This window comes from Aspergillus novofumigatus (assembly GCF_002847465.1).
Source record: "Aspergillus novofumigatus IBT 16806 chromosome Unknown P174scaffold_11, whole genome shotgun sequence".
Classification (NCBI taxonomy): domain Eukaryota; kingdom Fungi; phylum Ascomycota; class Eurotiomycetes; order Eurotiales; family Aspergillaceae; genus Aspergillus; species Aspergillus novofumigatus.
Window position 1 is genome coordinate 379,807 of NW_020194284.1, and position 24,946 is coordinate 404,752.

At 52.4% G+C, this 24,946-nt stretch overlaps 12 protein-coding genes across 12 annotated transcripts; 6 read left to right on the top strand and 6 right to left on the bottom strand.

The window, feature by feature from the left end:
- Window positions 1-1,521: 1,521 nt before the first annotated feature.
- Window positions 1,522-3,181, top strand: P174DRAFT_379449 (putative C6 transcription factor; the record flags this gene model as incomplete). The annotated part of the gene is made up of 4 exons (XM_024822916.1): window positions 1,522-1,578; window positions 1,719-2,252; window positions 2,377-2,445; window positions 2,489-3,181. 4 exons carry the CDS (start codon window positions 1,522-1,524, stop codon window positions 3,179-3,181), a joined length of 1,353 nt encoding a protein of 450 aa, XP_024677571.1.
- Window positions 3,182-3,591: 410 nt separating this feature from the next.
- P174DRAFT_425524 (uncharacterized protein) lies at window positions 3,592-5,393 on the top strand (the record flags this gene model as incomplete). Its single annotated transcript, XM_024825293.1, has 5 exons — window positions 3,592-3,658; window positions 3,705-3,812; window positions 3,857-4,087; window positions 4,147-4,490; window positions 4,539-5,393. 5 exons carry the CDS (start codon window positions 3,592-3,594, stop codon window positions 5,391-5,393), a joined length of 1,605 nt encoding a protein of 534 aa, XP_024677572.1.
- Window positions 5,394-5,459: 66 nt separating this feature from the next.
- On the bottom strand, window positions 5,460-6,704 carry P174DRAFT_446067 (PP2C family serine/threonine-protein phosphatase). Its single transcript, XM_024828489.1, has 5 exons — window positions 6,583-6,704; window positions 6,420-6,532; window positions 6,080-6,371; window positions 5,931-6,033; window positions 5,460-5,887 (listed from the first exon to the last, which is right to left on the bottom strand). The coding sequence occupies exons 1-5, from the start codon at window positions 6,649-6,651 to the stop codon at window positions 5,508-5,510; spliced, it is 957 nt and encodes a 318-aa protein (XP_024677573.1). The 5' UTR covers window positions 6,652-6,704; the 3' UTR covers window positions 5,460-5,507.
- Window positions 6,705-7,253: 549 nt separating this feature from the next.
- Window positions 7,254-8,221, top strand: P174DRAFT_464704 (HHE domain protein; the record flags this gene model as incomplete). Its single annotated transcript, XM_024830435.1, has 3 exons — window positions 7,254-7,279; window positions 7,523-7,808; window positions 7,862-8,221. The coding sequence occupies 3 exons, from the start codon at window positions 7,254-7,256 to the stop codon at window positions 8,219-8,221; spliced, it is 672 nt and encodes a 223-aa protein (XP_024677574.1).
- Window positions 8,222-8,620: 399 nt separating this feature from the next.
- Window positions 8,621-9,817, top strand: P174DRAFT_516188 (SDR family oxidoreductase; the record flags this gene model as incomplete). The annotated part of the gene is made up of 5 exons (XM_024832300.1): window positions 8,621-9,090; window positions 9,156-9,267; window positions 9,314-9,404; window positions 9,454-9,538; window positions 9,586-9,817. The coding sequence occupies 5 exons, from the start codon at window positions 8,621-8,623 to the stop codon at window positions 9,815-9,817; spliced, it is 990 nt and encodes a 329-aa protein (XP_024677575.1).
- A 49-nt stretch (window positions 9,818-9,866) lies between these two features.
- P174DRAFT_471458 (uncharacterized protein) lies at window positions 9,867-12,249 on the bottom strand (the record flags this gene model as incomplete). The annotated part of the gene is made up of 3 exons (XM_024830603.1): window positions 9,867-10,439; window positions 10,460-12,065; window positions 12,116-12,249. The coding sequence occupies 3 exons, from the start codon at window positions 12,247-12,249 to the stop codon at window positions 9,867-9,869; spliced, it is 2,313 nt and encodes a 770-aa protein (XP_024677576.1).
- Window positions 12,250-12,421: 172 nt separating this feature from the next.
- P174DRAFT_397315 (uncharacterized protein) lies at window positions 12,422-13,482 on the bottom strand. The gene is made up of 4 exons (XM_024823789.1): window positions 13,231-13,482; window positions 13,139-13,179; window positions 12,851-13,090; window positions 12,422-12,803 (listed from the first exon to the last, which is right to left on the bottom strand). The coding sequence occupies exons 1-4, from the start codon at window positions 13,436-13,438 to the stop codon at window positions 12,543-12,545; spliced, it is 750 nt and encodes a 249-aa protein (XP_024677577.1). The 5' UTR covers window positions 13,439-13,482; the 3' UTR covers window positions 12,422-12,542.
- A 426-nt stretch (window positions 13,483-13,908) lies between these two features.
- Window positions 13,909-16,788, bottom strand: P174DRAFT_464708 (uncharacterized protein; the record flags this gene model as incomplete). Its single annotated transcript, XM_024830436.1, has 6 exons — window positions 13,909-14,808; window positions 14,838-15,543; window positions 15,606-15,648; window positions 15,702-15,959; window positions 16,016-16,236; window positions 16,325-16,788. 6 exons carry the CDS (start codon window positions 16,786-16,788, stop codon window positions 13,909-13,911), a joined length of 2,592 nt encoding a protein of 863 aa, XP_024677578.1.
- Window positions 16,789-17,444: 656 nt separating this feature from the next.
- On the bottom strand, window positions 17,445-18,916 carry P174DRAFT_464709 (uncharacterized protein; the record flags this gene model as incomplete). The annotated part of the gene is made up of 3 exons (XM_024830437.1): window positions 17,445-18,227; window positions 18,270-18,382; window positions 18,424-18,916. The coding sequence occupies 3 exons, from the start codon at window positions 18,914-18,916 to the stop codon at window positions 17,445-17,447; spliced, it is 1,389 nt and encodes a 462-aa protein (XP_024677579.1).
- A 308-nt stretch (window positions 18,917-19,224) lies between these two features.
- P174DRAFT_516192 (uncharacterized protein) lies at window positions 19,225-21,941 on the top strand (the record flags this gene model as incomplete). The annotated part of the gene is made up of 5 exons (XM_024832301.1): window positions 19,225-20,374; window positions 20,418-20,883; window positions 20,952-21,262; window positions 21,283-21,825; window positions 21,848-21,941. The coding sequence occupies exons 1-5, from the start codon at window positions 19,245-19,247 to the stop codon at window positions 21,939-21,941; spliced, it is 2,544 nt and encodes an 847-aa protein (XP_024677580.1). The 5' UTR covers window positions 19,225-19,244.
- A 522-nt stretch (window positions 21,942-22,463) lies between these two features.
- P174DRAFT_471495 (uncharacterized protein) lies at window positions 22,464-23,705 on the top strand (the record flags this gene model as incomplete). Its single annotated transcript, XM_024830604.1, has 3 exons — window positions 22,464-22,694; window positions 22,745-23,316; window positions 23,398-23,705. Coding segments are annotated over 2 exons (789 nt in total), but the record flags the coding sequence as incomplete, so codon positions are not given.
- A 362-nt stretch (window positions 23,706-24,067) lies between these two features.
- On the bottom strand, window positions 24,068-24,939 carry P174DRAFT_425534 (uncharacterized protein; the record flags this gene model as incomplete). The annotated part of the gene is made up of 3 exons (XM_024825294.1): window positions 24,068-24,532; window positions 24,601-24,833; window positions 24,885-24,939. The coding sequence occupies 3 exons, from the start codon at window positions 24,937-24,939 to the stop codon at window positions 24,068-24,070; spliced, it is 753 nt and encodes a 250-aa protein (XP_024677582.1).
- Between the last annotated feature and the right edge of the window lie 7 nt (window positions 24,940-24,946).

The following is a 24,946-nucleotide window of genomic DNA, read 5'->3' on the forward strand; positions in this document are numbered from 1 at the left end:
TGGGTTAGTCGGCGCGGGCTCGGATATAAGGCTGAGCTCGGATTTGTAATCTTAGGCCTCACTTTTGATATGAGTACGTACTATAATGCATTACAAATAGGTAGCGAGCAATTGAGATATAAATAAGACGGATGGCCCTGCAGTCGAATGTCATGTCATCCTCTAATCAACTGAAATTGTCTCCTCATTTCCATGCATACCATTAAGACCGCATCTCTGTTCTCTCAATCCAAAGTACTATTGCCTATAGCCTTTCAAAATGACGCCCACCAACGCAGCGGCCTGGCTTTCCGAAGCAAAGAAGCGTCCCTTTGAAATAAGAGAATCACCCCTGGGCAAGCCAGAGGCCAACGAAATCCTAATCCGCAACCACGCTGTCGCCATCAACCCTATCGATGGAATGATCCAAGCGACGGCCTTCTTCCCCTTGAACTACCCGACCATCCTTGGCCAGGATGTAGCCGGCGAGGTGATTTCCATCGGTGACAACGTCACTCGATTCAAACCTGGAGACCGTGTTCTAGGTCACACCGTCGGCCTCTTGGCCGGACGCAATGAGGCCAGCGGTTTCCAGTCTTACATTATCCTACAAGATAACCTCGCCTGTGAGATACCAAAACACATCACCTACGAACAAGCTGTCGTCCTACCCTTGTGTCTCTCCACCGCTGCGTCTGGAATGTTCCAAGAGGATTTCCTCCACCTGAACCTCCCGACTGAACCACGCGCCGCGTCCACCGGACAGACACTCATAGTCTGGGGCGGTGCATCCAGCGTCGGCAGCAATGCCATACAACTCGCTGTCGCTGCAGGGTACGAGGTGATCACCACTGCATCTCCAAGGAACTTCGACTACGTCAGACGGCTCGGGGCTAGTCTTGTCTTCGATTACAGTAGTCCAACTGTCGCGGAGGAAATTGTCCAAGCAGCCAAGGACAAGGTTCTAGCCGGCGCAATTGATTGTATCGCATTCTCTGCGACGGCAGTGTGCGTCGATATTCTGAGCAAATCTCAAGGGAGGAAGTTTGTCGCTACTGTCAGGGACGGTTTTGCCCTGCCGCCGGATGGAATTCAAGTGAAGCATATCTTCGGGCATACGCTCAAGGACAATTTTGTTGGGAAAGCTGTGTACGAGGACTTTCTCCCTCGTGCGCTGCAGTCGGGAGCGTTTGTCCCTGCTCCTGAACCTCTAGTTGTGGGGACAGGGATGGAAAAAATTCAAGACGCGGTGGATTTGTATGGCAAGGGGGGATTTCTGCGAAGAAGTTGGTTGTTCTGCTATAGCTTGTTGAATATTTCTTATAAGTAGTTAGAGTGAAGAACTTGGGTTTATCTGTTGGACCATAATTCATCCATATGATACTGCGCTGATCATGGGGCTCGGTGATTCGGACTTTTCGGAGTTTACCGCAATAAAACCGAAGCACCAGGATTTGCTTGCAGCCAAGTAAGCATTATAAATCTGACGAGACCACACTTTGTTCTGTGTTCTGCTCTTGTATAAAGCATAATTTAATCACCATGGTGTACCTCGGCCCCTCGCGAGGATGCGAAACATGCAAACGGCGGAGGAAGAAGGTTGGTGACACCCACAGCTTATGGCATAGCTAATTCAGTACAGTGTGATGAAACTCGTCCGGTCAGCATCACTGTGTCCTACACTTTTTGTATACTTGCAGCTCGTTAACCACGAGCAGTCCTGCCTACGATGCCAAAAGTCAAAACGCACATGTGCAGGCTACCAAGAACAAGCCAGCCAGACCTTGATTTTCCAGCGGAACTATATCCACACCACAACTCGCACCGACTACTGGGCAACTCTAGAACCCCTCGCGCGGAAGTGTAGTCTACCAGTCCGACAACCATACCCTGGCACTGATACCCTGCCGGACGACGCTGTTCCAAAGGAGGTGAGTGAGGATGATGTAGTGGAATATGCCGTGCCGGCATTCTTCTACGACTTTTCCATTTCCTCACAGTATAGCACCAGCATCAGCACATCTGTTGGGTATCTCAAGGATCTGGAACTCCATGTCCAGCAGAAAGGGTTGGATTCGAACCTTGCAAAGGCCTGCATGATGATTAGTTGTGCAAATAATGCTCGAAAGCTGTATCGGCCGTCTTTCATCACCAGGGCAGAGATGTTGTATCATGAGCTGCTGCTGCATCTGGCAAAGGAGGTTGCAAGGCCAGGATCCATGGGAGAGAAGTCGGATCTGATTAAGCTGGCTTGGCTGATGGGTCTTTACGAGGTATGATTCCCTTGCACCTTGGCTGTAGCCATTGCTGACAGGACAGGTTGTCGTGGCTGATGAAACTCGTCGTGAGCAAATCGATGTACATGTTAGAGGGATAGCTGGGATGTTACAAGTCGAGAACTCGACATTGAGCTTTGTCCGTGGAGTATTCCCTTTTTACTCTCTTGGCCCCAGGGCGCAGATGCGAGTAAGTGGATACACGTATTCAACCTACTAAGCTGATTGTCTAGGATCCCGGTCTTTTACACTTCCAACGTTCGGTCAATAACCTGGGATTACTACACGATATCCTGCTTGAGATATGTCCACTGAGGATGGAAGCAGAGCGCGTCCTTGAGGAGTCGCCATTGGTAGAGTCGCATCTCCGTGCCCTCCAACAGCGGGCAGATATACTTAGCAACCGTCTAGCTCAGTGGGAGGACAGTGTTGCGCCGGAGGCCAAGCCCACCATAATAAGCCACGTACAAGCAAGCAGTGACCCGAACATTGAAGTCGGACGCTGGCCCGGCCCATTACACATGCACACTGACCTTCGCGCGGTAGCCCTCCTTAACATCAGTCGCGTTGCGCGATGCTACCTCCTTGACATTATTTTCTGGCTCAAACATATGCAGGCTGACACCGGCAGCGATGATAAAGAGAGAGCAAAGGCCGTCCAGCTCATCCAGGACTTTACGTCCTCAATCCCATACCACCTAGTCGAGGATTTGCATTCGTTCTCTGTGAATGTGCATCGTGGCAATCCCATCGAACAGCCCGGGAGGGCAGTTGGAGGATTACTGCTGATGTATCCTCTGTACATTGCTGCGCAGCTATCTATCGTGCCGGTAGAGCTGCAGGACTACTTCAAACGGTGTCTAGTCTGGATTGGACAAAATATGGGAGTTGGGTATGCCTCTCTCCTAGCTAAGGTGAGATTTTAATGTCCAAGTTCGAAGTGCCTGGTCATGCTGACTATCCTCAAAGACCAATTTCCACATCGAAGAGCTGACTGCTGGATTTATAATTGTCTACGGAGGACTGTTATGAGGTGTTATACCCTTTTCAGTCGAAAATGACGGTTTTTGGAAACCGAGCTGAATTGCATCTCGCGACGGCTCACTGTATATAGAGCAGCCTGTATCTGTCCGTGTGATTTCTTCCATTCATAAAATAGGGACATACCTACACGCCACCTTTCCAAACAGTTATTTATATAACTTCAGGGTTAGGTAGCTCATTTCCAAAAGGAGAGAGCGGGAGACTCGTATTGCGTCTCAGCCACCACTAGCGTGCCTCTTATATGCCACGTTTATAAAAGACAGGAGCCCTCATGAAAAAAGGCATCCTAACAATGGAAATGTTCTATTCCATATCCAGTTCCCGCAGAGTAAAGAAATATCTCGACGAAGCAACCAAAGGTTCGTTTTGTTCCCCTCGACTTAAAACCCATACTAACACAGCCAGAATCGGTACTCGACGACCTCCACGAAACACTCGCTCCTCACTGGGTAGGTGCTAAAGACGTGTGGAATATTTTCTTTCTTCACACTTTCCAAGACGGATACGACCGCTGTATGTCCACAGCCAACTTCTACATGCCAACGCTAATCCCACAGACTGGGACGTCGAGAGTTTCCGCCGGTTCCTTGCCAGTCAGCATCCGGGCATTGAATCCCAGGAGACAGTGTATCTCCTCGGCGATGTCTGCATTTCTACGCGCATTATCCATTCATGTAGTTCTCGCGGGAGCAGGATCGATGAAAAGGGGTTTCAGCGGGCGACTGCTCTCCTTGTCTTTCGAGCCACGGACTCACTAGGGAAACGGGAGCGGGGGATCACGATGAGGCGTCATTTTGCGAAGCGGACTTTCGGAGAATGCTTAGAGGGATTAGTGAACCCGCGCAAGTTTATTACGCGGAGAACCAGTGGGCAGTAGACGACATCATGGACGTGCTGGCTACGACACTGCCTCACTCAAGTTTGGCGCCCGCACGCGATGAGCTGCGAGATGCGGCCGAGAGGATACAACCTAGGGGTCTGGTTAGGCGTCGACTTTTTCGAGATGAGTTCTCCCTTTTCGTGAGGTTACTCCTGCAGCTGAGAGTGTGGGATGTTCAGGGGTCCCGCTTACCCTCAGGGATATTCGATGACGAATCGTCATCTGCTTGTCAGAAACTGGCGCACAGTATTGCGGACGCGGTTTGTCATGAAGACCAGACGGTCGATGCTGGAATCGTGGCAGATGTTCTCGTGAGTATATCCCTCGTCTTTATGCCTAGATGGCCCTAACCCGTACAGCCGGGTCTTTGCGAGCGATTCTACCGCTTCTGGGGCGTTATATTCCAGCCCCGCAGTCTAAGGGAGACGGTGGTACCGCCAGAGGAACGATTACCGAATTATATCCTGGCGGCAGTTTCTCGTTTGCTCCCGCTCGGCACGGACGCCTCCGGGTCGACTGATTGTAGTTTAACATTTCTGGCTCGAACGGAAGACCTAGGAATGGGCCATCTGCTGCAACAACTACGAGGCGATCGCCATTCACATATTCTGTTGTTTACCGATGAGACGTGTACAGCTGTGCTAGGGGCATATATCCCTTATATGTCGAATGATGAAGCCGAGTCACAGTCCAGGAGCAGCCTGCTAGAGGATAGGGGTCATTTTCTCTTTCAACTGAGTCCGAGGTTCTCTCTTTTACGGTCGACTGGGCTCGTATCATCGCGAGAAGAGCTGTTCTATGCTGAAAGCCCCTCCACAACGGACCAGAGACAGTCACCTTCCTATACGATAGGTCATGCAGAAGGAGGGGCTCGTCTGCGCGTTGATCCACAAAGTCTGACAGCTACAATGGTTGCCAAACTGACGGCATCAAGTGAAGAGAAAGCGATCTATACAGATATGTGCAAGGACCAGGACCGAGAACGGGAGCTCACAGTCCACCCTTCGCAACTGTATATACTGCGCATTGACCCCAGCACCAGCACGACAACCTGGAACAGGAATGGAAGCAAGGAGGGAGTCGGTGGAGAGGAATTGCGAAACAGAATTACAGGTTTTGGCTCGAGTAGCAGCGAAAGACCAAGTCTTACCATGTTGGAACGGTGGAATAGGTGGAATATTCGGCGTCAATTCTATGGTGGGACTTGCCCGTAGATCCGACAGCTGGAGATGGATGATATTGGGTCATAGAATGCTTCTACCATTTACATGATAAATTCTTCGTCTTTCTCGTTTCCAATTGAATGCGTAATACGTATTTCAAGCATGTCAAGACAAACATCCATCCAGGAACACCGCGATGCATGTAGCATTATCCCTCCGCATGCCCTCTGCAGCATCCCGGACCAGCTGGTCTGCTACCTGCTGCACCCCTAGTCCCCCTTCATGCCGTGTCTTGATTTCATCGATGATGACATTATCCCTCAGCACGTTGGTCACACCATCTGTCGTCAAAGCCAGGATATATCGACGGTCTTGCCGCAGATCTACCCTGGTGATGGACGGTTCAGTAGACAAAAAGTTGCCCTGTTCGATCGACGGTGTCATGGCCGCTAATTCCTGGCCTGTAGTGCTGGGGCCCGCAGTATCATTGTTAAGCGGGTTCTTGTACTGCAGATCTCCGAGAGCGCGTGACATATTCAAAGCTCCTATTCACATTAGCTTTGCCGCAAGTAATGCAAGCCAGCATACCTATTCGCGCAGTCTCGGACTCATAGTTGACTACTCCCCCCGCATCTTCGATTCTCTCCTTCTCCTTCGGACTGTCGGGTTTGTGGTCCTGCGTCAAGCGATGCTACACCCTTAGCTCAATTTCTATAGTACTGAGTGGGGGCACATACCACGGTCTCCAATTGTCCCGTTATATCACACTCGCCCATGAGGACATGCGAATCACCCAGGTTGCCTACCACCATCACACCCTTAGTAAGATTGACAATCACCAAGGAGACCGTTGATCCGGAGATCGCGAATTTCTCCTCCCCCTCTTGACACTCCTCAAGAAGCGTTTCCTCTTCCTTTTGGATGGCTTGTCGGATTGCATCCTCATACCGACCGGCTTCTAGCGCGTCGCCCTCAAAGAGGAGCTCCCTGATGTGTCGCTTTGCATGGTGCGCGACCTTCCTGGAGCCACTATCTCTCATTAATACATGCAATACTAATAAAAGGTGTCTGTCTTACTGTCCGTCATAGACCGCAAAAATGGCCAATTCGTCAGGAATCGTACTCTTGGGGATCTGATCAGGCAGGATTATTGTGTATTGATCCTGCTGCGAGGGTCGCGTTCCTTGCGCCTAATGTAGTTAATATTTAATGCAGCTACGTGCGTTTCAAGGATGCTTACACTGGCGCCTCCTGCTCCGCGTAGGTTGATGGCATGTTTGGATGACTGTGCATGTGCACGGGAACCCATGTTGCGCTTATGAATGGCAATAGGACGGATGGAAATGCCTGTGTAGCACAAGATCTATTTGCTGTCTACTCTAATATAATGCGCGCACCTTGATCGCTATTTATGGAAGCTGATGCTTGAGTGGACATGATTGATGACATCACTGGGAAGGCCTTGTAGAAATCAAGCTTCGGCTTCCCCGCAAATCCTTGGCTTTTAGCTTTTTGCATGGGATTTGGGCATAGAAGCGGATGTTGCTCTATGGTTTAGAGTCTAGGATAATAAGATTAAGAGTAATAAATATCCCTGTCACGATGCAGGTTACAATGGACTATTATTATGACATATTGTAGCATCTATCAATTTCACTTGGGAGAGGATAAGTTGGGTTTTTAGTAGAGTCCATGATCCTGCCCAAGATATGGCGTCACTCTTACCACATCCGTACACCAGTGGAGATCTGAGATCGACAGATCTACTAGGAGCTACCAGAAGGTATTAGCAGGGTATCTGTGTGTTCTAGACCGGATAGCTATCCTTCCATGCAAGACTACCAGTATGCAAATCAATAAATAGTGCATACACATTGGCATTGAGAAAACGTTACCTATGATCCCAAGACAATGACTGCTTGGCATTCGACCGCAACGTAGCTCATGGTGACGGCAGCGAATGCTGGAAACTATATCCTCCTATCCTGAGTGATGGATACTGGTAGTGACGACATGACCAGTCAAATCAGCTGGATAGCTAAGCTGTCACTCTCTCATCATGACTCGCACCTCCAGCTATATAACCCAATCCATCCCTGTAAGAAGTAGCCCATAACCGTACAAAATGGCTGTTCCCACTCGACTCCTACGCCCCTCCCACTCTCCATCCCCATTTCCAGATTCCAACCCTTCCCCATCGCAGCAAGAAGCGTCTCCGCCTCTCCCATCCAAATGATCGGACGAATCACCGACACGGTCAAGCAGGATCACCGCGAGATCGAAGCCTGCTACCAGAGGATCATCAACGCGAAGGATCGCGACGAGCAGACCCGCTACCAGAATCTGTTCACCTGGGAACTAGCCAGGCACTCCATTGGCGAGGAGCTGGTCGTCTATCCTGCATTTGAGAAACATCTCCCGGATGGCCTTGCCATGGCAGAGAAGGACCGGAGGGAGCACCAAACTGTACTCCTTTCAACTTCCTCTAATCTCCAGTGATCAAAAACTAACGACCACAGGTGAAACAAAAACTCAAGAAATTTCAGAACCTGGACCCCTCCAACGCTGAGTTCATTCCCACCATCAAATCCCTGATGGCCGATCTGGCAGAGCACATCAAGGAAGAGGAAACCAACGACCTGGTCAAGCTCGACCAGGCGCTGTCTCACGACGACAGCGTCAGTCTTTCCAAGAGCTTCGACCGAACCAAAATGTTTGTGCCGACGCGCTCGCATCCCAGTGCGCCCAACAAGCCACCCTTCGAGACGGCTGTGGGATTGCTGACTGCTCCAATTGACCAGCTGGCGGATTTGTTCCGCAAGTGGCCGCATGAAGGGCAGGAATCGCCTATGGGTCATCAGCGACCAATGGGCCATTAGTAGTGTTTGTAATAGTCTCAATTTTATTTGCCATTAGTTCCTGAATGAGTCTAGACTGCAGACCGTAGGACATATCGACATCGACTGGTCACAGTATACCTGGATATGGCCGGATCTAGACCAAGACAGGTATCGGCATCATAGATCACTTGGACGTCATCGGTAGTCAGAACCACATGCCCAGATACCGGAAACAAGATCTGAAGCCAAGTTTCCGGAAACGAGCATAATCAAGGTATAAACTCAATTAGACGGTGATAGCACAATGACGCGGTATACACTTAGCCCTAGTATAAACAGCACAACCTCACCCATTTAGCAGCCAACTTCAACAATCTGAATAAATTGAATTGAGAAGAACTGCAGAATTGAATTGCGAAGAATTGACCAATTGCTGAAATGTCCCGCACAGTTTGCATCACCGCGGTAGACGGCCACACTGGCTTCCTCATCGCCGAGCTGCTCCTCACAAACGAGACCTTCAAATCCCACATCAAATCCGTCACCGGTCTCACTTTGCACCCCCACGCAGAAAAATGCAAGGAGCTCGCCAAGCTGGGCGTCAAGATCGTCGCGCATGAACCAGGCCGTCTGAAGCACACTGTCCAGACCCTGCAGCAGATCGGCGCCGAGGCCATGTGCCTGATTCCGCCGGCGCATAAAGAGAAATTCGACATCACGATGGAGATGATCGAGGCGGCGAAGAAGGCCAATATCGCCAATGTCTGCTTCGTTAGCTCGGCCGGGTGCGATCTCGCTGAGCGCGACAAGCAGCCTCATCTGCGAAGCTTTATTGATCTCGAGGCGGCGTTTATGGCGTCCAAGGGGGATTCTTCTACCCAGACGGGGCATTCGCCCGTTGTTGTTAGGTATCTTCCTTCTTCATTATTCTTAACTTGCTCCAACAGGCGAAGGGGCAGGCTGACGTGTGTAGGGCTGGCTTCTACGCCGAGAATCTCCTTCTATACTCGGAGCAGGCGCAGAAGGAGGGCATCCTCCCAATTCCCGTCGGGCAGAACCATAAATTCGCTCCTATCGCGTTGGGTGTATGTTCTCATCCTCCCTCAGGTGGAATCCAAACTGACCAAATAGGACGTCGCACAAGTCGTCGCCCATGTCCTCTGCGGCAAAGGCAAGCATGGCTTCGCCGATAAGCACCGCGGTCAACTGATGGTTCTGACTGGTATGTGCGCTCAATAAGACCTTGAGTGCAGTGTGAGCTAACAGCGCAGGACCGATGCTCACAACCGGAGACGAACTCGCCAGCGCGGCCAGCCAGGCGCTGGGCACGGATCTCAAATTTGAGGATATTTCAGAGTAAGATCTGTTCCAACCACCTGAAAGTGACGAGCTGACAGTCGTAGGGCCGAGGCAAAGAAGGTCCTTCATGCGCAGTCGGCGAGCGACGAGTCGGAGCTGCAGTACCTGCTCGAGTATTACTCGCTTGTCCGCGAGGGCAAGACCAACTACATCTCCACCACGGCGTTCCATGATGTGACGGGCACTCATCCGCAGGAGCCGGTGGAGTTCTTCAAAGTGTACGCGGAGAGCTTCCATCCTAAGCATGCGAACAAGAAGAGGAAGATGAGCAAGTGATTGCCTCGTCGTCCAGACACGAATGAAAAAGTGAACATTGTCATAATACCTAGCTATTCTCAATATCTTCTGCTTCTGCAATATCATTTTCATGTCCATCACTCTTGGTCTCCGCACTCAGTAGCCCTTCCTGCACTGTAATCTCTCCCTCTGTAATCCTCACCCTCTTCCCGCCCACCTTCTTCACCCAATCCTTCCCCATCTCCTCCTCCTGCCCCGCAAGCACCAAACCCAACACCCTCCCCACAGCCGTCTGCTCCAAAAGCCCCTTCAACCGCCTAATCCCAGTCCGCCGCATACACCCCAACACGACCAATCCCGCCACTATCCCCAGCGTCGCAGCCAGGATCACAATACCCGGAACCGCATACGGAAGCCTATACCGTATCCGCCTCTGAAACACTGTAACCGGCCGCACCTGGTTGTCCTCCGCAACAGCCCTCGTCCCAACCATCGCATTCGCCGCGAAATCCGTCCACACGAGATCGAGGATCTTGGCTGCGCCGGCGGCAGTTATCGAGAGAGTCTGCCATTTCGCATAGAGAGCGAGACTCGTCCAGCCGGCGTAATCTGCGAAGGGCTGGCCGGCGGGTCGGTTGATGCTTAGTGCGCGGTAGAGCGACTGGGTGTAGAAGTCTACACCTGGGAGGTTTTGGCCTGTGGAGACGGGGACTGGGGCGAGCCCCGTGAAGGGGTGGTGGTGGGGTCGATGTAGCCGGGTAGGTAGAGGGATGTGCTGGCGATGGTGGAGAGGTTGATGGCCGGGTTGGTGGTGGGTGAGGTTGTGTTCGCGGGGAGGATGCCCCAAAGCGGTTGGACTTCTTCGAGGGTTCGGTCTGGGAGGTCTTCGACTGCCCAGAGGGGTGGAGAGGGGTAAGTCTTTTGAGACAGTGAGGTGATGGACAGTGCGTCGAGGCCGGTGCCGTTGTAGCGGAAGGAGACGGTTTTGAGGCTGGCCCTTACGGCGCTGGCGCAGATGTAGAGCGGGATACTCCAGGGGGAGTTCGGGTCTGTTCGGAGGGGAGAGACGCCGTCGGTGCGGTTGGCCGCGCCGTAGACGAGGCCGCAGCCGATGAGGGCGCTGGTGATGGTGGATGGGCTGGAGGAGGTGGTCCCGCCGCAGATGGTTGTTGCCAAGTCGAAGTCTTTCTGGGTGATGTTGTGGGGATTGACGGTTGCGTTACTCAAGCGAAGATTGAGGTACTCTCCCAGACTGATTGTCGTCTTGATGTTGCGATATCCAAGGGTGAAGTTCGCATTCTGCAGCTTGAAGGTCTGTCCTGGCGTGATATCCAGACGCGTGATATTCGTAGGATCCGGATCGGTCGCGTTGAAGTACGCCAGGGTAAGAAAGTTATTATACCAAGCCGCAGTCCACGCTCTCTGCCGTAAATCAAACTCCTGCCCGTTGACAGGAACACTGATCGACGGACGAGGCTGCGCCAGATTCGACAGCCCCCCGTGATCCTTCAGCACCAGATTAACAACATCAACACTCATCTCCAGAACCGGCGGCAGCTGGAACTCGATCGAAAAGTTCAACGGCACGCACTGCGTCTCCGGCTGGATGAACAGGATATCCTCATCCCAGGTCGAGCCGTACTTGAGTGCCTTGGCCGGCGCCGTATGATTCCTAAAACCTATCCCCCCGTCCACCATATCAACAATCAACCCCTCCACAGCCTCGACCTTCTCGTCTAGGATCAAAACCTGCAGCGAGCGATACGACGGCTTCGCATACCATCCCAGCACGCTGTACTGGTCCGTGCCATTGAAAAAGGTCCGGTACTGCATGTCGAAAACACTCGAGACCGAAGGACCGAACGCACTAGCCCCGTCGCGAAATACATCTGCCAGTTGCTCCGGGATAAGACTATCGTAGACGACGGTACAATTCTCCAGCAGGCCTTGCTGGTGACACGTCTTGTTGAGGCTCGTCCCCGGACAAGCCTGCTGGAGACCGCAGTTACGTGTGAAGGGGGCATCACTGCGATCCGGCGTGCCGTAACTGAACGCGGACGTTCCTTTGATGTAGGCGAATGGCACAGGCGTTGGTGAGCCCGCCGGCTCAATGGAATCATATAGGCCCAGTGGAGTCACGATCGAGGCGATGGATACCACTCCCAGGATGATCGTCTGCGCATGCCCGGAGATAGTCAGCCTCTTTTGCACGCCAGATACGGCGGCCGTGCTGGAGCCGAGAATGCTGGGCCATAGGGTAGAGTGGAGAAAGCGGGCGAGCACGTTCCTGTCTCAGATCAGTTTAATATCGAACACAGACAGATGGACATAACGTACCAACTGATGATCGAGTTCTCGTCAGTTAGGAAAGCGATAAGAATAAGTGGTAGAGACAGCGGGAGGAGTAATTGCAGGATGAACACGCCCGCGGCGATCAAGCCAGAGGCCTCTGCAACGGTGAGGCTGGTCATTTATCTCAGTCTCGTCACCTTTTCGAGAAAATCGTCGTTAGATAGACTTCATTTTGTAGCCTCAAGGCTAGCTTAATTCGATGCACTACCCCGAATACGAGTCTGGACTCCCTCGCATTGGTGAGGTGGACACGATACAACACGAGAACTAAATTACTTTGCCTTGGCGCTGGTCCACAGCCATATCCTACTGGGTGAATATAATGATCCCCTCGTATCCAGCCGCATTGGCCTTAGCTGCACCTGCAAGCCATCCCTGTTCCTGTCAGGAGACACTCGCCGCTCGAGCCTATTTACAACACCAGTCCCGCCACGGCCACGACCACTCCCACACCCACACCCATCAACGCGCCATTAATTCCCGTCGCGAGAGCCGCATTCGTGCTCTGACTCGGAGTCGACGACGCGGTTGCACTTGCAGTAGCAACAACAGAGCCAGAACCCGACGTTACCGAGGTCGTGCCCAACCCCCGCGTAGACGCAGACACGGACCCACTATTCCCACCCGGCAACGCAGTCGCAAGCGCAGGATCCGGCGTGATAGCGCTCGCGCTCTACTATCGTCAGTCTCCGTCGCAACAGAGAAGAAAAGGAAACATACCACTAGATCGCAGCACCCCTCGCCGAAACATACCGTCCCCTCCGAACAGCAGAGCTGGTGCTTGGGGTTGTAGCATACTTGGTCGGGATAACTCCCATAGCACCATTTCAGGGACGGGTAAAGGCCGTTCTCGGAGCAGCACTCTTCGTTGGTTTGCTGTGGTGTGCAGGTTGTGCCAGATGACGAAGCGGAGCCCGTGGGGAGGGGGAGGAGGCCGTCCGTTCCTGGGGTTCCCGTTCCCTTTTGGTCGTCAGTATGCGTAGTGAATTAGGCAAGGGTAGGGGGTACCAGGGCGCCGCAGCAGGAGTTATCTTTTGCTACGCAGAAATCTAGATCTGTTAGTACTGATAGAATATGTCGATGGAAGGGAGAAGATATACAGCCGCCTTTGCAGCATTGCTGCGCCTTTTTTGGATTGATGCAGCCTGCATTGTCGCAGAGGATGTTGCCTGGGCCGTAGCAGTCAGAGCAGGTATTTTTGGCGGTGCAGTTGCCCTTGGAGTCGCGAGCGAGGAGGGAGACATGGCCGGGGAGGGGTTTGTGCAATGCTGCGAGGGCAGTGCTAGCAAGGAGGAGGAGTAGCTTCATTCTCTTTGCACGGAGTAGTAACTTGAAAACGGTTGTCGGGCTCGATGGATGATGACTGAGTGGAGACTTGACTTGTATATAATATGAGCATACCTTAGCTAAGGCGACATAGCCCAGTGTGCGTCAAAAGAACTGCCATGGTTCTGGCTAAACCTAGCGCTATTATAATATCTATTCAATCGTAATGTAACTGGTCACATTCTATTTTAGATTACAATTGGTTAAATCTAACTAGGGTAGAATACTAGATTAAAGACTAGTACGTAATCCTATGAGTTAACTAATATACACAATGGATCATTAAATAGCCCTACAGTACTAAGGCAGGGTAACAGAGCTAGATGACTAAGATGGCTGTAACTTCCGCAGTCCACAGTTCAGATGCTATCCAATTGAATATCTGAAGTATATCTGCCATGTTAGACAACTGTTGCAACTCCCCTTATACCATACCGTTGATAAATCCATGATTATAGGATGGACGGCAGTTCCATATCCTCCCGGATATAACCAACCTCAATGAGGGATGCAAAGTCAGCGGTCTGCTGGTAGACTGCAAACAGATCCGCGAGCGCTGTGTCTTCAGCTACGCCTTCCGCGACGGTATAGTTTCCTGGAACCAGGTCTCTTTTTTTATAGCCGCAGCAAACAGGAGGGGTGACACAGGAGACGGGGGCGGTTTCCAGGTTACCGTTGAAGGCCGATACACAGAATTCGAAGTTCCAATTTCCTGGGAACAGGAAGCCGACTTCGTATGATGTCTCCTTTGTTGTACCATCTAGCTTCTGCGCCGTATTGTCCCTTATACTTCTGTAATAAACGCTGTAGCCTGAGGCGCCCGATACCGCGTTCCACTCAAGTCGGATAGTGGTTGCATCGATGGTGTGCACACGCAGCCCACTGGGCGGCGCAGGCGCCCCCTGTCCAGCAATCACCTCTCGTCCGGCGGCGGGTAAACCACCGACGATGGCAGAGGTCCTGGTTAAGCTGCCGATCATACCGGTATAAGTAGCCACCCATACGCCGTAGCGGTGACCTGGCTTCAGACCCTTGACAATGTAGCTCGTGTCTATGGTGGGATATGTCTCGACAAAGGCGCCCTCTGTGTCTCTATCCCATACAAGCACGCCATATCGATTCACGTAGTAGCCCGTGACCGCGTCCCACCGCACGAGGAGATCATTTCCTTGAGGTTGAACGATAACGTTGGAAGGTCCCGGAGCTGTGGCAACCTTGGCCGTCGCTGAGCTGAAGTCCGACCAGTCCGACCTCACATCGTTGTCACCCTTGGTGCGGACTTGGTATTCCCACGTCTGGCCGTTAATCACCCATTGCTGCCAGCTGCCGTGGGTCGATGGGTAGACAAGGCCCTCAGACCACCAGCCTGTCGCCCCTTCACCCTGGCACGGATTTCGTATCCTCGACTATTCTCGACTGGGTCCCACGTGGTGAACAAGCCCTCCGGATACGAGACTGTCCGCACATTGACTGGCTTGCTCACAGGTCTGGGATCTACCGCGCCGGGGACTTGGAATTCGATGCCGTTATACCCAAAGTCTTTCTGCAGGACTCGGGCAAAGGCCTGGGCGAGATGGTACTCGCCCAGAGCATTAGGGTGCAATCCATCCCACCCGTCGGGGCAGCCGCCCGGGCGACAGTCGTAATCGGTATTAACATCGACGTAAGCGATCGGAGACTCCCACCGGAACCAGTTTGGAAGAGTATCCCGCAGGAGGATGTTGTACTTGTTCGTCATGTCAACCAGGTCCTGTCGGCCTTTGAGAAACGAGCGATGGGGGACGTTGCCCACGAGAAGCTTGATGTCTGGCTTGGCCTCGCGTGCAGCCTGGACGAGATTCCCCATGTCTCCGATCAGGTCCTCGGGCCCGTTGACCCACCAGCCCAGGTCGTTGAAGCCTAGCAGGATCAGGAGATAGTCCGGCTTGTATTCGGTGACCCAACCCTTGATGGTGTTTTTGGACTGTTCGACTTGACGACCCCAAAGTGCAGCATGGCCGCTGTCGCGGAAGCTTTCAGCCACTCCCGGGGCGTAAGAACCGCGGATCTCAACCGCCGGCGGTGGCTTCTCGTCCGGGAATAAGGGCCTTGAGGCTGAGAGTCGGAGATCGGCCTGTTCCCGAATGTTCCCTTCCAGGGGCCGACGCACTGGTGTATGTATCCGTTTTTATCCACTAGGTCAGTGGAGAGTGCTCCGTTAGTTTTCGATTACAGCTTATTCAGCACATGGTGATTTGACACTCACACCATTGACTGAGACGGTATCTCCACGTCCAGTCGTCCTCCATTCCATGTGATATCGAGTCTCCCACCACCATAAATTTTGCCTGCTCGTTGGGAAGTACGACATAGTCATCGGAAGCGTCATCAATGCAAGGAATCGCGCAGTCCCCGCCCCAAAGAAGACCGCCTTGGGGGGTCTGGCTCTTCACGCCCGAGGAGCACAAGCCCAGGCACTTCTCTCCGCCCGAGTATTGGCAAGCTGAGACGCGGCCCTGGGATTCTGAAGGGCTGTTAGAAGAGGAGCCATCAAATTAAGGAACAGTTCCCGGAACTCACGCCATGTATTGAGAATCATCTGAAAGCCTCTGTGGTAAAAGATGTACTGAGGATTGCACAGCCCCTCGATGTAACACTTCTCTGTGCCTGGAATACCACTCCAGGCAACCCTGTCCGTTGCCGTATACTGCACACTGTAGAGACCAATAGCAGGATCGCCCTGAGCTCCCTCGAAGAAATGGAGCGGCGGAGCAGTGTGCTCAGGGTCATTCCATCCGACACTGCCAGTATGGGCTGCGGTTAGCACATTCCCTGCCAGGAAAAAAACAACATGCCGTACATTACTGTAAGCACCCACTAATCACTCACTTTTTGTATACCTCGGATGTGGGATTCCCATGGTCTTTTCCATAAGTTCGGAACACTTCGTTCCCCCCGCCTTGAGTGCTGAAAGACGCGCGGCAGTTATCCTTGCTCGTCCAAATAATGTCGTCCGATGTAAAGAGCTCCAGTAATTGGTCGGTAATTTCCTCGATGGTCTTGAGACCGAACATGGATGCGACAAAAACTCCGAGGAGGCCAAAGGCCTGGTACACGCGCTTGTCATGCTGGCCATTCTCAGTGAGGTTCGTCGACCGCTCTACCGGGAGAGCCTCGCCCGTGTTCAACATCCTGATCACCTCATCGTGCATTGCATGCAGTTCTGACAGGCGCGCAGGGTCAGTGACCAGTTTGCCCCCCAATGGCCCAGTGGAGCTGCCCCATTCTTGAGGTATAGCCGAGGAGACTTGAGCCAGCGGCGAAAGAGTTAGAAGCAGGTTGAGGAATTTCATATTGCAGCACGAAGTTATACACTTTGGCTACAGCAGACGCCTTCAACAATGGACCTTCAATCTCAGCGGGCAGTTCCCCCTTTATATGCATGGTCCCTGAGCTGACATGCTGGAGGGTCCAACCCTCAGCTAAAAAAGAGCTAAAGAACAGTAGTGAGCAGCCAAGCCTCTAGGCTCATCTGTCGTATTCAACTCCTCGGCCCTTGCTAGTGCTTATCATTGTTCCTAGACTCCAATACCCACGTCTTGCGCAGGGCATAAGCATGAGTACCCAACTTTTATACCGGGATTCTCACATAAGATGAGAGAACACGACACGACCACTGAATGCTTGGAACCGTGCCAAGCCCTGCTCCTTGGCGTGCATCTAGTATAATGAAGCCAAGACTTCATCCCGCTTCCTGCAGACATCCAGTGGGGGTTCGATAAGTGTGTTGGTTTCTGATATCCTTTCACTTTAGCAGTAATAACGTTACCGTAGTATGTGCTTGGTCAGCAAATGGTTGCGTGATCAAGAGGTAAGCGTGGAGGTCAGCGGCTAAACTGGAGTCTGTTTCTAACATATCCCATTCAACTGGCTGTTAGATTAATCACGGAATGGCAATCCATCTACCAATCACAAAGTAGACCCCTATTAATTCATGTGCTGTATCACCTTATGCCTGCTTTCTCCGCTTCAACTCCAGCAGCCGATGAGCCGCCACATCACTGAAAACTTTATTCGCCAGCTTCTCAAAATCCACCTCGCCGTCACTACACTCATCCACAGCCGACTGAAGAGCCTCGCACTCCCAGCACAGGCAAATATGATACTCCATGCCAAAGTAGTCTCTGAAAAACAACGAGGTCTCGTCCGACTGCGTCTGCAGCACCCCCGGCGGGATGGTATCGTCGTGGTTGATGAACCTGCCCGCTCGTTTCTCCATACTGGCTTTGTACATGCTCGCTGAGCATTGATGCGTATGCCACACCAGGTCGATGTCCAGCGTTGGCACAAGCGTTGTCCCCGGGCGGAGTTTGAATAGCTGCAAGAAGTACTCGTAGCGGGTGATTGCTCTCGACAGCGTCCCGTGGACGCCTGGGCTGCGGATCCAGAGGTATCCGACCATCTTGTCGACGAAGACACGTTGGCGCTCGATTGCGGCGAACAGGTATGTTGCGTATGGGCCTGGGTAGGCGGCTGCGTGGCAGGATGTAATGAAGGCGTTATGCGGTGACTCCTCTTTCTTCTCCTGACAGAGACTGTCCAGCTTGTTTAGGTAGAGACGATTGTCAGAAGCCGAGTCTTGGTAAGCGAGTAGAAGAGAGGTATAAGGCTCAGGCTTTGGACTCAGAAGGTAGGCCAGCAAATCTGCTTCCTGGCCAGTCAGGCTCGTAAAGCTCTGCCTTGCGTCCGAGGGCAGGTTGAAACTCCAGTCTTGGTCATTGATGCATTGATGCTAGACAGTCAGCTTGGACTAAAAGTTGAAGAAAGGACTTACAATCTGGCCCCACGGAAATATCACGCGCCGCATAAACTTGATCCCACTGTTCTTACAGTACTTCCTGAACCATGCCGGATTCAACAGGGCAGAATGCCACGCGATGAGCACATCTAATCATTAGCTATTGCTCTGGAATAGAAGAATGACATACCTAGTGGAGGACAGGATGGCAACTCAAGGACTTTATTCTTATTCGACGCTAAAGTCTCATCCATCTTCTTCAACCAGAGAAAGAATCGGGCGACTCCCAGTCTGAGATAGAATGGCCATTTGACCTGCCGTTTCTGCGCAAACCTAGGATCTTTTACCTCGATCCTTTTCCGGGAGTACCGTTGTACCACTGTCCGCTTCTCCGGCTTGATGTTGAGGATCGCGTCCAAGTCCTTCGAATTGAGGACTTCCCGGCGGATATGGTTGATCGCCTGCAAGAGTTCCAAGTGCGCGGCACATTGCGCCATGTTCGGGAGGGACGTAACATCAGTCGACGGAATTGGATCCTTGAAGATCCTAGGATCGGGAACTTGTATGTCTTCATTTACGTCGCCAAAATTATACTTTCGAGCTCTGTCGGACGCCAATACCGCATTCAAGGACCCGGCGTTGCTGTGCAGCTCTGTCTGCGATGCAGTGCATAAGACGGCCATTTTGATTGTGATGTGCAAGGCCGAAACTTACTGGTTCCGTGTCGACTCTTAAGTATTCAATGGTAGATGCATCGTCAGGACCGATCAAACGGTCAGTTGACACATTGAGCCTTGCCAAGCGTGGGGCGCAGCTTGCAGTCATTTGATGTGCCTCAATCCGCCTTGACGCCCCGAATACGAGCATCACAGCCTCAAGGCTCGGATAGGCACACGTGAACTGCTACAAGCCGCAAGGCTGATCTGCTGCATCAGTGGATGTTATATAAGGTCATACTGCACTCCACAGTCATTTAATCAACACATTAACATACCAACTCATACTTATCTAATGTCGCGACTGTCCCGGTTATTCGACAAGTCTAAGCAGACTCAACCTGTTACCTCGGGAAACCCAGGCGACCCTGCCTGGACTGAGGTTGGCAATGCCGCCGATCACCTTCTAGCAGAGCTTGAATCTCTCTACTGGACCGGTGTCAATCAAGAACTGGACTGCATTGTTTCCACTCTCCGGCAATGGCAGCAACCCCAGTTCCAGCATATCCGCTCCGACGCAGACGACACAATGGTTAACGGCTTCGACACTTTCATCACGAATGTCATCCCGCCGTCAAAGCTGATACCTCCGAAGCTACCCTCCCAGGTATCCACTGGGCTCGACGTCAAAGGGCGCGTTGTGAGGAGCGCACAAGTCCGTGCGATGGAGCTCGCAGCAGCAAAAACCAGGACGAAGGTGAATGTCGATGTACATGAACGCCTGTTACAACGTCCTGTCGAAACAGATGCCGCTAAGCGACGAGCGCGGCTTCTCCTCCAAGCAGCTGGATTCTTGGATGTCGACAAGACCATCGAGCATTCACCAGCAGGAAATAGGCCCAGCCCTCTCACCCCGCAGCTACGAATGACCAAGAAAGGGTTCAAGGGGTGTCCGAGGGTCTCAGTCCTCCCTTGCAGTGAATGCAAGCGCGTCATCCGGGAGAGTATGTATCAAGCGAGTGGCAAGTCCACCCAGACAATCTGCGAAGATTGCTACTGGGAGCACCATTACGGAGACCCTGCGTACATCAAACAATACAAGCATTCCATTGCGTCTCAGGTAGACGACTACATCAGTAGGCATACTTCCTGCCGTTCCTGTGGCAAACATTCGAATGAAATTCGACGACCATATGGACTGCAGGGCAAAACAGGGGTGCATATGTTGGCCGACGCAAAGTACTTGGGCGTCAAGGGAGCACAGAAAAAATCAAGTCTTCCAAGTCGACCTACCCCCTTGGCGAAGGTAATTCACAATGATTACAATAGTCGGTCTGGCAACTACTCTGCCGCTTGGAGCTTTGGCAAGGTGCATCTGGTCGGGGAGGAGTGGCTGTGCAAGGATTTTGTGCAGGAGAACCCATGGAAGAACATCCGTGTGGCCGTTCGGGTTGGGCCACTGGTGTTTGAGAACGGTAGTAAAGAGTAAGTCTCGTCCGCATGTTGCTGAAAGTGCTAATGATAGCAGGAGTCGAAATGGGGCCGGAATATCCCTTCGCGATCCGATTTTCGGACAAGCGCAACAAACGGTTAAGCTCACTTGCCTTGCCGTCTGCGGAGAAACGGAAAGGCAGCTATGGCGCTATGCCAGCCCTCTTCCCCAGAAGCGGAAACGCTTCCAAGCGGTTCTGAAGCAAGTCGTCGGGACTCCTTTCACCGGTTGGCCGTCATCGGCGGCAGAGGACGAGATCATTACGCTACTGGTGAAAGCAAGCAGTGACAGTGCAGAGGGTATGCGCCAAGAACTGCACGACAAAGTCAAAGCGTTTCTCAGTCCATGGGCGTCGGTCTACTTCAAAAGTATTGTGGGAAGGTTGCTGGACAGCAAGACCAGACTCACATGGGACGGATTGACCAATAACTGCCAGCAATTCTGTGACTCACTGATCGACTGGGAAGCTTTTGGACCACTTGTCGCTCCGGCTGCAGTCACTGTCTCGGACAACGACCCCCGCAACCACTCTACCGCATGAGCTTCGTCTGTCGCCTTCGCGCGACACAGGATCCCTTCGAACACCCAAGCACCATCAGCAACGTCCCATACGGACTGACAGAGGAGTATATCCGCCGCTTTCACTTTGGCTGCTCCACCGGCCCCGATCTGATCGACTCCCTCCACGAATACTGGTACGACTGGGCCGGATTCAACAAACACCTCTATCCCCATCAAACGCTCTTCCCGTGGGACTGCACCGAAGCACTCCACCGCTACCCCGTCAAATGCGGCAGCTGCACCCTCTCCAAACACCTCTGGGCCTTCCCGTTCGACTCCTGGTCAATCATCGCGCTGCATCTATCCAGAGACAAGTTCGCGTATCCCCCTCCAAACTGAGTCCAAATCCTACCCACGAAACATCATGGATGCAAAACCGCCTCTCCCTCCTCACAGCGCTGGATACCCTCTCCGCCGGCGCAACAGCCATGTCCCAGAGCCTGCACTTCCGGTCCACAACGCAATGGCTGCACCTTCAATCCGACCCTTCAACCGATCGAATCAAGCTCGGCGGTATCAACCGCGCACAGCCATACAGCCACGCGCTGGAACACCGCACCCACGACGACTTTTTCGTCGCAAGGTGGGTTTCGGATTATAATCCTACCATTCAAACCTACGAAACCATGCGGGAGAAGCGGTACTTGCCGCGGACGATCCAGGAACGGCAACTGGTGTTCTGGGGTTCGGAGGGGAGCAACCCGCCCGGGGAGTATCCGACTTGGGCGGTTGAGTACACCCGTATTCCGAATGCGAACTTTTCGCTGTCCGTCAGTTTCAATACTGGGTGTGGAGCTTGTGGGACGCAGGCGACTGCGGCTGCTTGTGGTGCGAACTGTGGTGCGGGTTGTGGGAGTAGTGATGGAGGCGGGGCGGGGCTGCGGTGGCGGAGACAGCGGAGGCAGCGGGGGCGGAGGAGGAAGTGGCGGAGGAGGAAGTGGAGGAGGGGAGGAGGGGAGGAAGTGGTGGAGGAGGAGGGGAGGAAGTGGTGGAGGTTGATATGCTGGCGTTGGTATGGCTCGACAGTTTCAAATGTCCCTCAGAAACATCTCATAGGAACGGTCATCGTCTAATTTCAAAGTATTGCTCGAATTGAGACGTATTTGGTGTAATCAGACACGAAAATGAGGCGAGTTAGATGATTCAAGTGTGATCTATTTATTGCAAGTTGCTGTGTTTCTGTGCACTAGTAATTTGGAACAGTGTCACATTCATAGGTCTTATATATCTGGGGCGCTCCCACTTTCCTCCAGTTCTATTCCATTGTGCAGGATATGCTTCAAGGAACAGAACGGCAGAATCGCCATAGTCTTCTCAGTCATCTGACTCCAGGCCTAACTTCATACCTTGGCAGACAGCTCCGGATAGTATACATGCCATCAATGTCTAAGTCAACAAATATTCGTCGAAATATCTTTTACGACATCTCACAACCCTTCCAAAAGTGCCTATTGGTGAAATGTCCTTTCCAATATGGGCAAAGACAAGGACCTAGCTTAGCTGCTGAGCGGTAGCTGGGCGGTCGCCTCCTCTACTGTGCACGGAGGAACATACCATCAATTCAAGGTTCTGGCGCCACAGCTGGGCATTGCGTGTCGCTTTGTCGCTTCTAATGAGCCGGAAGATTTCAGAGCGTTGCTTGACGACAAGACAACGTTCATCTTTGTTGAGAGTATCAGCAACCCTAAATACACCGTGCCAGACTTTGAAGCTCTAGCCGACATTGCTCACTCCCATGGAATACCTTTAATTGTACGTGTCCCTGTTGCTCTTAACAGGTATATACCAATCTCCTGCGACAGTGCGACAACACCTTTGGCTGCGCCGGGTATTACTGCCGTCCGATCGAGCACGGAGCTGATATCGTCGTCCATTTTGCAACGATATGGATCGACGGACATGGAACCACTCTCCGTGGTGATATTGTGGACGGAGGGAACTTCGACTGGGGCCAACATGCAGATAAGTTTCCTCAATTCCGCTCAGATGGGGCCCAAGAGGGCAGTGGTGAGGTCAGTCTGTGGAAGACTTTCGGGCGACGGGCCTTTGCCATACGCTGTCATTTCGAGGTGCTCCGAGGTATCGGCAGCACTATGAGCCCTCAGGCTGCACAGCAGCTGCTCATCGGCCTCGAGTCGCTCGCCGTTCGATGTGATCGTCCCACATCCATACGGAAGCCTTGGCCGCGTGGCTTGCACAGCAGCCGCAGGTGGCGTGGGTGCGCTATCTGGGTGACCTGGACCATCCATGCCATCGCAATGCCAGCAAGTTTCTGCGACACGGATACGGCGCTGTCTTCTCTTTTGGCATCAAAGGAGGACAGAAAGCCGGTTTCTGTCTATGCGATGAGTTCCAGATGATCATCAATACGAGAGTATGGCCCTATCTTAACTGTTCCATCTTCCGGACATGGTTTTGTTCCTGGTAGAACACGGAAATGCTGACGCTGGTTTAGCCTGGGCGACTCCAAGACTCTTGTGGTTCATCCATGGACGACAACGCACCAGCAACTGACCGATGCTGAGCGTTTCGACGCTGGTGTCGCAGAAAACCATATCCGCCTATCTGTCGGAACCAAACATATTGAAGACATCAAGGATGACTTTTTGCTGGCTTTTAGAGCTTTGACGGACCACAATGATGCGGCATCGAGCCCGGCAAATGCGTGCACTATGAGGAGCAGAAGAAAATCATCAAAGCCTTGTACTGAATGTTCGCTCCCACTCCCACGAGGCTTCCTGTCCAATCCACTTAAGTCAGGAGACACCCGGTTGTTGTGTTTAGAGGTGGTCGTAGGATTGTGAATTTGATGCTGAGTGTATAGGATCAACACATAACGAAAATCATTCTCTACGTTGATCATAGTTACCAAAAAGCTCTGTAGTCCCAGCTGGAAGTTCAACGTATCGAGGGGCAGTAGCATTCTCCAGTCTAAGAACAAGCGAATTTATCCCTTTTGAGTCTCGAGTCACGTTTACACTTCTTGCGCGAGTATACATATGCCTCGACCTGCGCTAGGTAGGTCTTTCTATACCCGCATCATGCCTGACATAGTTAGTGTTCATTTTCACGGGTTGGATCGCAACTATTGCTGGAAACATATAGATTGGCACTTGAAATAACCGCTACCGATGGGTCTCCATACCAAGCCCCTTTGAAAATGCGTGGCGCTTCAACCCAGCGACGGCCAAGGACCCGTCCGCATCTATCAGTACCCGAAACTCAACAAAGACATCTTTCATTGCCTGGGACATGTCGTAGGGCTCCACGAACATGATCTCGTCCACAACGCTAGGATGGATACGGGTCGCTTCTGACGTTGCCTCCTCCTCGGTATGACTACTAGTGGTGGAAGTTTCCAGTTGCTCAGACAACCTGAGCCAGTTCTTCTGCACCTGTAGCACATTCAAATCATTGATAGAGTTGGGACTGGCGTCTTCGGGCGTCCGAGGCGCAATGGAGTCTACTGTTGATACCGAGGACGATGGTGACGACGATCCCGCTGACGAGTGGACACCGACCCCAATTATCTTAACCTGAGGAGCAAAGAGCTTGAAAGCTATTCCAATAGCCTCCAGTGCGCCCCAGCTCTCTCACTGCAAAAGACAGCCTCCAGATCTTGAACATCCTTGATTTGCTGCAGTATCTCCAAACCTACCGTTCCCATGCCGGCAAGTACGTGGCAATTATTCAACGGATTGATGTAAAGAGCTTGCTGTTGACATGCCGACGCCAGTGGAGTAATAGGGCCACACGCCGGCCGTTGCAAAGCAACACAGCCGAGTTCTTTGAGTTCGTGGATCTCGCCCGCGGGCATGTCATCCGGTACGATAATGACGGCTTGCGTCTGGAGCAAACGCGACGCCCATGTGGTTCCTCGCGCATAATGGTCTGCAGGCAATCAGCAATGGAGTATCCTGTTGAGAACATCAGGGCCCTCACCAAGTGACAGTACCACCACACCTCTCCACCAATCTTCATGGGATATCTGGCTCATAGAGTTG

What these genes read in the sequence shown, in the direction of transcription:
- P174DRAFT_446067 (XM_024828489.1), bottom strand. Translation starts at nt 6,651, where the DNA reads ATGGGTTCCCGTGCACATGCACAGTCATCCAAACATGCCATCAACCTA. An exon ending in TTTGCGGTCTATGACGGACA is followed by an intron (nt 6,372 to 6,419) that starts GTAAGACAGACA and finishes AATGAGAGATAG; the next exon opens with TGGCTCCAGGAAGGTCGCGC. An exon ending in CGGGACAATTGGAGACCGTG is followed by an intron (nt 6,034 to 6,079) that starts GTATGTGCCCCC and finishes CTAAGGGTGTAG; the next exon opens with CATCGCTTGACGCAGGACCA.
- P174DRAFT_397315 (XM_024823789.1), bottom strand. Translation starts at nt 13,438, where the DNA reads ATGAAGCTACTCCTCCTCCTTGCTAGCACTGCCCTCGCAGCATTGCAC. An exon ending in GCAATGCTGCAAAGGCGGCT is followed by an intron (nt 13,180 to 13,230) that starts GTATATCTTCTC and finishes TAACAGATCTAG; the next exon opens with ATTTCTGCGTAGCAAAAGAT. An exon ending in ACTCCTGCTGCGGCGCCCTG is followed by an intron (nt 13,091 to 13,138) that starts GTACCCCCTACC and finishes GACGACCAAAAG; the next exon opens with GGAACGGGAACCCCAGGAAC.